The sequence below is a fragment of the Chrysemys picta genome, chromosome 3 (genome assembly GCF_011386835.1).
Source record: "Chrysemys picta bellii isolate R12L10 chromosome 3, ASM1138683v2, whole genome shotgun sequence".
Taxonomy (NCBI): Eukaryota; Metazoa; Chordata; order Testudines; family Emydidae; genus Chrysemys; species Chrysemys picta.
Genome location: NC_088793.1, coordinates 164,599,299 through 164,611,469, shown reverse-complemented (window position 1 = coordinate 164,611,469; position 12,171 = coordinate 164,599,299). Strand labels below are relative to the sequence as shown.

At 42.1% G+C, this 12,171-nt stretch overlaps 1 protein-coding gene across 8 annotated transcripts in view; it reads right to left on the bottom strand.

Annotated features, from left to right (window-relative positions):
* The window catches only part of RPS6KC1 (ribosomal protein S6 kinase C1), a 197,417-nt gene that overhangs the window by 102,160 nt on the left and 83,086 nt on the right, over positions 1-12,171 (bottom strand). For all 8 annotated transcript variants that reach the window (XR_010599874.1, XR_006174385.2, XM_065589449.1 and 5 more), the window contains 2 exons: positions 5,763-7,349; positions 5,402-5,491 (listed from right to left, as the gene is read on the bottom strand). Coding sequence is in view for 6 of the 8 variants with exons in the window: in XM_065589449.1 (XP_065445521.1) it covers positions 5,402-5,491; positions 5,763-7,349 (1,677 nt within the window). In the remaining 2 variants the exon portion in view is untranslated. The remainder of the gene's footprint in view (positions 1-5,401; positions 5,492-5,762; positions 7,350-12,171) is intronic.

Genomic DNA, 12,171 nt, shown 5'->3' with positions numbered 1-12,171 from the left:
CAGAGGTGCTAAATGACTTTTTTGTTTTGGTTTTCACCAAAAAGGTTACTAGCGATTGGACATTTAACATAGTCAATGCCGGTGAAAACGAGGTAGGATCAGAGGCTAAAATAGGAAAGAACAAGTTAAAAATTACTTAGAAAAGTTAGATGTCTTCAAGTCACCAGGGCCTGATGAAATACATGATAGAATACTCAAGGAGCTGACTGAAGAGATATCTGAGCCATTAGCAATTATCTTCAAAAAATCATGGAAGACGGGAGAGATTATGGAGGACTAGAAAAGGGCAAATATAGTGCCCATCTATAAAAAGGGGAATAACGACAACCTGGGGAATTATAGACCAGTCATCTTAACTTCAGTACCAGGAAAGATAATGGAGCAAATAATGAAGCAATCAATTTGCAAACACCTAGAAGATAATACGGTGGTAAGTAACAGTCAACATGGATTTGTCAAGAACAAATCCTGTCAAACCAAGCTAATAGCTTTCTTTGACAGTGTAACAAGCCTTGTGGATGCGGGGAGGGAGAGAGCGGTAGATGTGGTATATTTTAACTTCAGTAAAGCTTTTTTTACTGTCTCGCATGACCATCTCATAAGCAAACTATAGAAATACAACCTAGATGGAGCTACTATAAGATGGGTCCATAACTAGTTGGAAAACCATTACTAGAGAGTAGTTATCAGTGGTTCACAGTCAAGCTGGAAGGGCATATCGAGTGGGGTCCCACAGAGATCAGTTCTGGGTCTGGTTCTGTTCAATATCTTCATAAATTATTTAGATAACGGCATAGAGAGTACATTTATAAAGTTTATGGATGATACCAAGCTGGGAGTGGTTACAAGTGCTTTGGAGGATAGGATTAAAATTTACAATGATCAGAACAAACTGGAGAAATGGTCTGAAGGAAATAGGATGAAATTCAATAAGGACAAATGCAAAGTACTCCACTTAGGAAGGAACAATCAGATGCACACATACAAAATGGGAAATGAGTGCCTAGGAAAGAGTACTGTGGAAAGGAATCAGGGGGTCCTAATGGATCACAAGCTAAATATGAGTCAACAGTATAACACTGTTGCAAAAAAAGCAAACATCATTCTGGGATGTATTAGCAGGAGTGTTGTAAGCAAGACACAAGAAGTAATTCTGTTCTACTCTGTGCTGATTAGGCCTCAACTGGAGTATTGTGTCCCGTTCTGGGCACCACATTTTAGGAAAGATGTGGACAAATTAGAAGAGACAAATCCAGAGAAGAGCAACAAAAATGATTAGAGGTCTAGAAAACATGACCTATGAGTGAAGATTGAAAAAATTGGGTTGGTTTAGTCTAGAGAAGAGAAGACTGAGGGGGGACATGATAACAGTTTTCAATTACATAAAAGGTTGTTACAACGAGGAGGGTGAAAAGTTGTTCTCTTTAACCTCTGAAGATAGGACAAGAAACAATGGGCTTAAATTGCAGCAAGGGCGATTTAGGTTGAACATTAGGAAAAACTTCCTGTCAGGGTAATTGAGCACTGGAATAAATTGACTAGGGAGGTTGTGGAATCTCCGTTATTAGAGATTTTAAAGAGCAAGTTAGAAAAACACCAGTCAGGGTTGGTCTAGATAATACTTAGTTCTTCCATGAGTGAAGGAGACTGGACTAGAAGACCTCTTGAGGTCCCTTCCAGTCCTACACTTCTATGATTCTATGACTACTGTGAAAGACCCACACAATCAGGGAAATTGGCAGACTATAAATGTGGAAATAATCAAAGTAAACCTACTGAATCAACAGAGATTCTCTCTCTCTCATCTCTTTCAGTTCTAGCAATCTCCAGTGTTACTTGTAACCACAGGAGTTGAAATTTTTTTAGACTTTTTACATAGCAGTCTGATTTTAAGTTGTTGATATCCTGCTACATGTTAAACTTTCAGATCAATTTTCTGCCATTTCTGTTGATGAAACTGTGTCCAAAATTAATACAAATAAAGAATTGCATCTCAAAAATAAGTAATTTGTATAGTATCTATAATAGAATCTTGATGGCAATGTTTTGATATAAGATCTCTCCTTAGATTGCAATGTGTAACTGAAGCAAGTAACTTAAAAGAACAGTTTCTCACAATGTAGTGCAGTGCAAGTAGTATTTTAAAACAGACTATCCTAAGAAGGAGGGGAACATGCTGTCCTGATAGAGCAGAGACGTGGGTCCGCAATAGAATGATGATTGCTCAAGCACCCATAATCTTGGAGTGTTCCTGGACCTGAAGGAAGTAGACTGAAATTAGCTGTCTAATGATGAGCAAGTGGTTTGGAGCATGATTAGATAGTGGGAGCTCTAAGGAACAAGTTTGAACTGAGTGACATTGGTTATTTCCAGGTACAACTATGAGGCTACTACTCAAAATAAAATGTTCCTCCACTCAAAGCAACTCTCTCTTGTTAAGTTATTGCAAACATTTATAATATATGCAATATTAATTTCCAAAACAATACATGAATGCATTGTTCCATTTTGCACAGAAAATATTAATATCAGGAAGTGTGGAAGCTAAGAATCCTACAGCAACATTAACTCAGTCAACTTGCACATATATAATATTTACACATGGAGACCCCTATCCTTTAACTGGATAGGTATGTGCAGACACACACTTGCACTCATACACTGTTCCAGTGAGGCTCCGCGAATGCAAAGGTCCGCCCACACTGATCCAAATTGCAGGACTGGAGGCTTAGCCAAAAAACTCCAGATCAATACTACCAATGTGCACTGAAGCAGAGTTAATGATAGTGCAGGAAGCTTTAACTCTTGCATTTTGTGATTTTTAAATGTTACTCCAACTGCTCGGTCAACACTTGGTTGTTTAGAGCTTATGGGGCAGACAAGGCCTCCAAAAGTCATTAAAATGGATAGTTAGGCTTTGAAGTTCACACCTCATTAAGGCAATGTAGTGGGAAAGGATGAGTTTCGATCTTTGCTACCACTACTATTCTGTTGAAGCAGCAAAGAGTCCTGTGGCACCTTATAGACTAACAGACGTATTGGAGCATGAGCTTTCATGGGTGAATACCCACTTCTTCGGATGCATGTCCTGTTGAAGAAAGCTTCCTGCAAGGCTGGGCTACCAAGGCAGCAGCACATTGTTTGCACTGTGATGGATGCACCGTGGCAACAGAAAGCGACAGAAATTGCTGCAACTCTAAAATGAGGAGATCTGCAGCAGTGGCGCCAGTTCAGATATTTCTTGCTCGGGCAAATTCCACTCCCGCTCCCCGCAGCAGGGACCCCGCTTGTCCTTTCCCTGCACAGACCCCAGGTCTCCCTCAGCCAAAGAGTCCAATGTCTTCAGAAAGGGTATGTTAAGCACCTGCGGCTAACCCGTGTCAGCTGACTTGAGCTTGCCGAGCTTAGGTTGCAGGGCTGTAAAATTGTGGTGCAGACATTTGCGCTCAGGTGGGAGCTCTGGGATCCTCCCCCCACTTGGGGTCCCAGAGCTCAAGCTCCAGCCCGAATACAAATATTTACACTGCAATTTTACAGCCCCACTGCCCGAGCCCTGTGAGCCAGAGTCAGCAGATATGGGCCAGCTGCGGGTGTTTAATTGCAACGTAGACATACTCAGTCTCCCCTCTCTCTTAGCCATACAGTGCATGAACCAGTGCCGCCAAGAGCCGAGTTCTCGGCTGACTCCCCTGCACTCTGCCCCACAGGAAAGGACTCCTTGTGTGCCCTCTCAACACCATTTGGCCTGACTGCCCCTCCATCTGGATGGAAGAGCAGCCAAGCTAAATTTGAGTAGTAATGTGACTCTGTGCACCCAGTCGCAATGCCACTCACTGAAATTTGGCCCAGCCATCACAAAATCTGCCTTCTTCTGGCCAGGTCAAATTTCAGCAGCATTGGAACCATGCAGCCAGAACAATGTTCCAGGCTACTCTGGCAGTAGCCAAACCGATTTAACATGGGAGCAGTGCTTAAAAAATTGTCAGGAAAGGCCCCCCCAGCTCCATGGCCTATGGAACTTTGATCAATGCAAAAACCTTGGGAGGGGGCATTTGCCCCCTTCTCCAGCGTTCCCAATTGGCACCAGAGATCTGGAGGTTTTCCTGTTCCTGAGGTTAAGGTAGTGAGGGGTTTTGTGTTGTTTGAAAATATAAAGAAGTGTTTGGCTGTGATTCAGAGACATGTACAATCTTCCTCCTGTAAGCTGGCCCAGCAGCACCTTCTGTGCAAGTCAGGTTGGGCAGACACAAAGTGCAATGTCACAGTGGGGGGTTCGAATTCAAGTTTTAGCAGACGCCAATGGCCCATATTCTACCATCTATTCACACTGCGTAGCCCCTTACTCCATTTGATTTTTAGGGGACTAACTCACAGAGTGAAGTGCTACTCAATGCTAAGCTCTGAAGCCATCTTTTAAATTGTTTATAACCTTATTATTCAACCAATCTTTATCAAGCATGGTCACTGACTATGTACATGCTTTAGTTATGGACCACCTGCATGCCAAGTTTCAAAGTTCAATCTGTGTGTGAATTCAGCAGAAAGTGTACAGGGCATTCTAAATTTTAAAGCAAGGAAGTTTTCCCCTTTCACAGAGAGCTCAAACTGCTGAATAGATTTTGCTCAAACTTCCCGAAACAGTTAATCTCTGAATAGAATTCACAAGTGAAAAATCTCAGCCACTAAAGGAATTTGAGGTTTTTGTTGTATGTTTTTTAAGCTAGTTTATACCCTCTTGTTTTCAAAATTTCATACATGAAATTTCATCTCATTTTTGCCAGGCACTACCACTTGGCCACTAAATAAAATTAGCAGTTTTCAGTTTGAAGCACAGGATTTACCAGAAAAACTAAGATGCACATTTTATCCCATTGGGTTTAATAAAAATGGTTCTAAGAAAACATACCAATCTCTAAATTATTTCCAATTTTGCTCATCATTGGTGCCTCACATATCTGTATGTTTGTTATAATTTTATATTTAAAGCTGTTATATTTATGTTTCTCTTATTATTGTATATTTGTTAAGTTTGTATTTTTAAAATCTTTCTGTGGCATCTTCAGTCTGAACTGCTCTTTTTTCTTTAATTGCCCTTTTCAGGGATCAGGCATGCCCCCACTGAAACTGGAAATATCCTAAGGAAAACAAAATGTTTCCTAAAAAACAAGAAGTTTAGTGCAATAACATTTTATAGAGGAGCTACATAACATATCAAACTACAGGTCGGTTGAACAGTGGTATAGTTACCAGCTCTTTCAGATTCTAAGATAGTTGGAAAAAATCCTATCAAATATTGCATGAACTTGAGGTCCCAAAGAGAAATATGTTATATAGGCTCCATGAGAAAATGAAAACTGCTAATCTGTTTTCCAAGTGAAACATTTTAGGTGATTGCTCTAACCTGGGGCACAGTACATTCTCTCCATGGCATCGTTGTCACAGGAATCTTCAACCTCACTCCACCTGCTAAAATACGTTAGCTGAATGTGTCCTAAAAACAAAACGACAGGAGAAATCAAAACATTTTTCCCTTCCATTTTCTACAGAAGTGAACTGTAATTACTCCTTTTGTAGCTAAAAACAGTATCATTAAGAATAATGGCATCATTAAGTACTAGAAGCTATTACTGGGGGTGAATTTGCTGCACTGATAATGAAGCTCTAGACAGGAAATGAAGATACTAATTACAAGATAAAACGCCTACCCAGTTAATTGGAAGCAACAGCGAATAAAAAGAAATGCATTTGCAAAAGTTCCTGACCTCTATCATTCAATAAGATGTTGTTTGGGTTCAAATCGCGGCACACAATTCCTTCTCTATGTAAAGCATCAAGGGCTACAACCATTTCAGCTGCCCATCTTTGAATGCAACCCTCTGGGATGTAAAATCTGGAGGTTAGTGCTAGTCTTTTGTCGAGGTCCTGAAAAATTTGATGTATTTCCTTCTCTCCTTCTAGTGCTATTTCACTCTTGCCCTCCACTACTGTCTCTTTGCTTTCAGCTTTTGATAAGAGAGCAGGGTTTGTTTTCTCTTTACCAAAGTCTTCCATTTGATCAGAAAATAGCAACACTGCTTGATTTCTTACAATGCTGCCATCTAAGCTATACTCTTTAGCACCTGAGAGTGGGTTAGAAATAAATAAGACATTTTCTTCTGTGCTTGTTGCATTTAATGATGAGGAAGAAATTGCTCCGAGTCCCTGAAACTGAGCCATGTCTTCTGAACTAGCCAGGTCAATATCAGACGTAAATAGTGTCCTGACAATTTCCTGAGTGACATCATATTGTCCTTCTGATTCCTTGCTAGAAGGATGGCCCAATTCTGGCACCACATGATTCAACTTTTGATCAAGTGCTTTGCATTGCTCTGTACTATTATTTAATTGTAAGACATCAGGGGTTTCTAACAGTTTGCTTTCCAAGATGTTTACATCAGTCTTTGTAAGCTTTTTTGGCCTAACCACTGGTGCTTCTTCCAGTTTCTCAGATACACCAGGTAAATTTATCAGAAGATCAGGCCTTCCTTCATCAGCACTACTTACATCATCAAAAGCAGCATCCTTAAAAGAAATTACCGGCACAGAGTCATTGGAACCCCGGCTTATTGTGTCCTGGGCTCTAAAGCCCACCTTGCTCTCCATGGTTTCAATACTCCTGTCATGCTCTGGTGCAGAAAAAAATGGCTTTAAAGATTCTGATTTTAAGCTATACAATTTATCTCCAAAATCAAGCCCCAGAAGTTCACTGGTGCTGTCTTTACTATCTATTCTGAAGAATTCCATAGGGCTGTGCTTGGATTTACTTAATGAGTCTGATATCCTAGTAGGACTAAGTACTTCCAGGTCAGCATCTTCACTGAAAAACTTTAGCTCCCGAGAGGCGATCTGAGAGCTGAAGCTATCGTTGCCAACTAAAGTATGTGCCTGTAAGCATCCTAACTCTTTGGTTTTAAGATCTTCTCCCTCTGGTTTCAGCACGGGTTCCTCATTTAAAGAGCCAGGATCAATTTTTTCTTGTCCATATTCATTGCATAATGTTAAATAACTAGTAGTGCATTCTTCTTCTGAACTTGACCCAGAATCTGTCCATTTGGGAGAACCTTCTTGGCCATCTTCCTGGTTACTACTCTCATCTTGAGAACTTGGCGTAAGGCTGCTCTTCAGTGGTATAACTCTCAGCATGTTCCCCCCATTGCTTCCTCTGGAGTCAACACTACTGCTGATTTCTGTAGGGCTAGGGGTTGGCAGCTGCAGGTGAATTTTAGTAGAACTTTTGAGTTCATGGATTTCAAAGCTTTCTTCGGGGCTTCTGTTTAAGAATTTACTGATGTAAGACCACAGTTTGCCTCCTACAAAGAAAGAAAAAGAAAAATCACAATTTAACGCAGAACTAAAAAATGGTTTCATTATGAGATATAAAATACACAAGTCACCAGTGCAAATTACTTCCTTATGCCAATTAGAGGAGGTTAGAACTGCTATTTCAATAGAGAATAGCTAGAGGGACCCTGTCGACTTAACTCATAGTTCAAACAAATTTATTAATACATTCATGTTAGTAGCATCATCATAGATTATTAAAATAGAAAGAATGTTTAAAATCCTACAGAGTAGTCTCTAACCAAATTGTTCCAGGATTACAACTGCTCTCCCGTTTCAAGATATATCAAGAATCAGAGAAAATAAGGTTCCCCACAACCAATCTGCATTTCCTGAGATGCTTCTGAATCACAGCTCCAATCTTCTATGTGACATCAGGGGAGGAAAAAAGGAGGGATGGAATAAAGGAGGAATCATTACCAAGTTCTAGGTTTCCCCCCTCTTCAGTTTTGTGGATATTAGTGCCCCTCCGCTCCCTATTAGTAGGATACAGACAGGGCCGGCTCCAGGCACCAGCAAAACAAGCAGGTGCTTGGGGCGGCACATTTCTAGGGGAGGCATTCTGGCGCCGGCCATCATAGGCGCCGACTCCGGGGTATGGTGCCCCCGCCGCCCCAGCTAGCCACCCCAGCTCGCCTCCGCTCCACCTCCGTCTGCTCCCCTGAGTGCGCCGCTGCCACTGCTCCGCTTCTCCCCCTTCCCTTCCAGGCTTGCTGCACGCGAAACAGCTGTTTTGCGCAGCAAGGCTTGGAGGGAGGAGAAGCCGAGCGGCGAAGCACTCGGGGGAGGTGGCGGAGGTGGGCTGGAGCGGGGAGTGGTTCCTCTACCCCCCCCCGTTACTTCCTGCGCCCCCTCACCCTAGCTCACCTCCACTCCGCCTGCTCCCCTGAACGCACCGCCGCTCCGCTTCTCCCCCCTCCCTCCCAGGCTTGCCGCACGCAAAACCGCTATTTCGCGCAGCAATGCTGGGAGGGAGGGAGGAGAAGCCAAGCGGCGGGCACTCGAGGGAGGCGGCGGTGGTGGAGCGGAGTTGAGCTGGAGTGGGAAGTGGTTCCTCTACGCCCCCGTTACTTCCTGCCCCCCCCCCAGCTCATCTCCGCTCCGCCTGCTTCCCTGAATGCGCTGCTGCTCCACTTCTCCCCACTCCCTCACCTGGTCTGTTAAATCAGGATTTCTTGCCAAGTTAAGATTTCTTCCCTGATACCTTGCTATATTATGCCTTTTTTTTTTTTTTTTTTTTTTTTTTTGCTTGTGGAGGCATGTGGATTTTAATCAATACACTTCAGTAACAGATATCAGAATCTATGGCTAAAGAGGAAGGAATAAGACAGCGCATCTGTCTTTGTCCCAACCCAAGCCCAGTTCTCTCATCTCTGAAAAGTCCAAGAAAGTTACAGAACTAAATGTAACCACTGTATTGGCTGCAGTTAAGCTTTGGAAATAATACAATTGGACTGTTACTCTTCAAAAGCTTGAAAATTCTATTAATGCTTGTTATAAACAATTACAGATCATAGGTATAAAGCAGAAGGTTGCACAAAATGAAATTAGAAGATATTAGAATAATAGAAGATTAGCATTGGAAGAGACCTCAGGAGGTTATCTAGTCCAACCGCCTGCTCAAAGCAGGACCAATCCCAACTAAATCATCCCAGCCAGGGCTTTGTCAAGCCGGGCCTTAAAAACCTCTAAGGATGGAGATTCTACCACCTCCCTAGGTAACCCATTCCAGTGCTTCACCACTCTCCTTGTGAAATAGTTTTTTCTACTGTCCAACCTAGACCTCCCACACTGCAACTTGAGACCATTGCTCCTTCTTCTGTCATCTGCCACCACTGATAACAGCCTAGCTACATCCTCATTGGAACCTCCCTTCAGGTAGTTGAAGGCTGCTATCAAATCCCCCCTCTTTCTTCTCTTCTGCAGACTAAATAAGACCAGTTCCCTCAGCCTCTCCTCATAAGTCATGTGCCCCAGCCCCCAATCATTTTTGTTGCCCTCTGCTGGACTCTCTCCAATTTGTTCTATTGTGCTTGCTTAGGCCTAAGACATTGACCTCAAGCAGGCAGAGAAAGGTCCTAGAAAACTTTCAGGGGAGAAAAATGTGACTTCAAGAAGTTCCCTTTCAAAATAACAGAGTTTACTGAAATTCCTGAAAGTACATGTGATCTAACAAGATCTTCACTAGTTATGATGAAGCTAAGTATATCAAACAAAAAAATATTAATAAAAAATTCTAACAGTTTGGAAACTGATGGTAAGGAAGACAATTTGGATCTATTCACATACATGCTCTTAACCTACAAGTTGTAAACAGGTGTCAGGGTGTCATCACCTTGACATTCCCATATAATTAAATGTGACTGTCCCAGCTACATGGGAAGGAAAACATGGAGGGGGTCCTGATATAGAAAACTCTGAGAATCAATCATTGATTATATCATAATTTTAGATCCCGATTTTAAGATGTTCATGGTTACCATGAAAACATGTCTGTATTTAAATGAGTCATATGGAATGTTATCTCATTTTATTGTATTCCATAAAAGTTTTAGAGTTGGTCAAATTTTGGGAGGGTTGCAAAAGTTTGATGCTTTGTCCACAATTTACCCCTCCCCCCTCAGACAAAGAATTCAAAACAAAAATGTTTTAAACAATATAGTTTCAAATTTTCAGTTCTGCGTTCCCCACTGCCACCATCTCTCTCTCTCTCTCTCACTTTAACAGTAGCAGAGGGAAGGGGGGACGAACGTGGGGTTGGGGGACCACTCTCCCCTCTTCACCTGTCCCCTCACACTTTTCCCCCCAAGTGGAAAAAAAGAGGGAGCTAAAATGAAAGTAGGATTTTTATTCCACAATTCTGAATGAAAATTTCAAAAATAAATTATTTTTTGTTAAGTTTTGTTGAAATCATGTTTTTTAAATGCTAAAAATTTGGCAAAATAATTTTGCCGAGCTCATTCATTTACATATAATGGAAACAGTCCCGGTTTGCCTGTACCAATTAATAAAACTTCATTTGACAACACTCCCCTAACCCATCCATAAATATAGACCTGGGAACTTCTTGCACATGAGTGGACTGTAATGGAGCTTCCATACGAGAGCAGCAGTCCACTGACACTTAAAATGTGGCAGAATGCGGGCTTAGCTTTTATACACCATTGAGAAACCCCCTGTCTAAGAGAGATGTCGTTGGGGCATAGGAGCTGTACTATCAGGGAACCAGAGGTGGTCTGGGGACTCTGGGCATCTACATGCAGCATTTTGCCCACCTGTGAATCCCCGGGCTCCAGAATCCACAAGTGCCAAGCCAGTCCCCATTCGGAAATATATCAAGAAAAGTCAACACTGGGACAAGGGAACTCTCAAGGAGTTTTCTATCCACAAATCCTCCTCCCCAGGTATTTCTGCTAGTAGGGTGACCCAGAACATTATTGGTTCGTTATGTTTCATAGCCATTTAACCCTATCAGTGTAAAAGACACTCAAGTCACTATGTAACAGTTTAAAAAGAAAACAGCACATGCAGTTTTTAAAGGTTTTTATTTCTGATGCTCTTTAACAGAGAATACAATTCCCTTAGTCCTAGTAGGCATCTAAAGATGGTCAATATCCCAGCTTCCAATTATTATATTTAATACAAAAATAATAATCAAATTTACATTATTCTGACACTAGTGAAAACAGTTTAAAAGGCCATACTGCCTACCCTTCAATAATTATTCCCATTATAAACCTTCCTCTTTTTAAAAGCTTAAGAGAAAAAAAGTTTATGATTCAATAATTACTTGTAGTAGGAAACGATGAAAAACTGTTGCTTATTGCTTTCTGATTTACAGTTAAGTGCAACTAAATGAAAAACCATTTGATTAATGTCCAAATTCATACATATAGCTGTTTATGTACAAGTATGTCAAGACTGGCCTCCTGGGCAAGTGGAAATACGTAAATAAATGCTGTTCAATAATTTTGTTCAATACTGAAAAACAACAATTTTATTCCCTTCTGAAAATGCCTAATCCAGGGTCAAACAAGAGCGATATTTGTTTCTGGGTATATAATTATGTTTTTATGAGTGACACACAAATAATCTCCTCCTCCTCCCACCATGTGTTGTGTAAGATCAAGAAAACCCATTAGCAAACCATGCTAATATTGTATCAGGAATCTATAAAAACTAAAATTACAGAAGTCAGTCCACGCAAACGGGCTTCAGTCACTTTGTCAAATATTGTCTAACATACTAAATAACTGTGAAAAGTATCACTACAAAACTGAAGTTTATTCATCTTTAATAGATTCACAAGAAAACTAGCATCAATACAACCAAGTTTCCTAAATCTAATCTTTCTACCACAAGGTTGCCAGTCATCCTACATTTTATAGTATAGATTGGAGTGGTAAAACTATGGCCCGTGGGCAGGATCCGGCCGGTGGTATTGACACCCCTGTGGCGCCATAGGCCCCGCGCTGCTCCCAGAAGCGGCCGGCACCACGTCCCTGTGGCTCCTGGGGGAGGGAGGACAGAGGGCTCCACGCGCTGCCCTCGCCTGCGGGAACCGTCCCCCGCAGCTCCCATTGGCTGGGAACGGGGAACCGCGGCCAATGGGAGCTTTGGGGGAGGTACCCACAGGCAAGGGCAGCATGCAGAGCCCTCTAAGCCCCCTCCCCCAGGGGCCGCGGTGCTGGCCGCTTCTGGGAGCGGCGCGGGGCCAGGGCAGGCAGACACGGAGCCTGCCTGCCCTAGCCCTGGTGCATGCCGCTGTCAACCCGGAGCTGCACCAGGTAA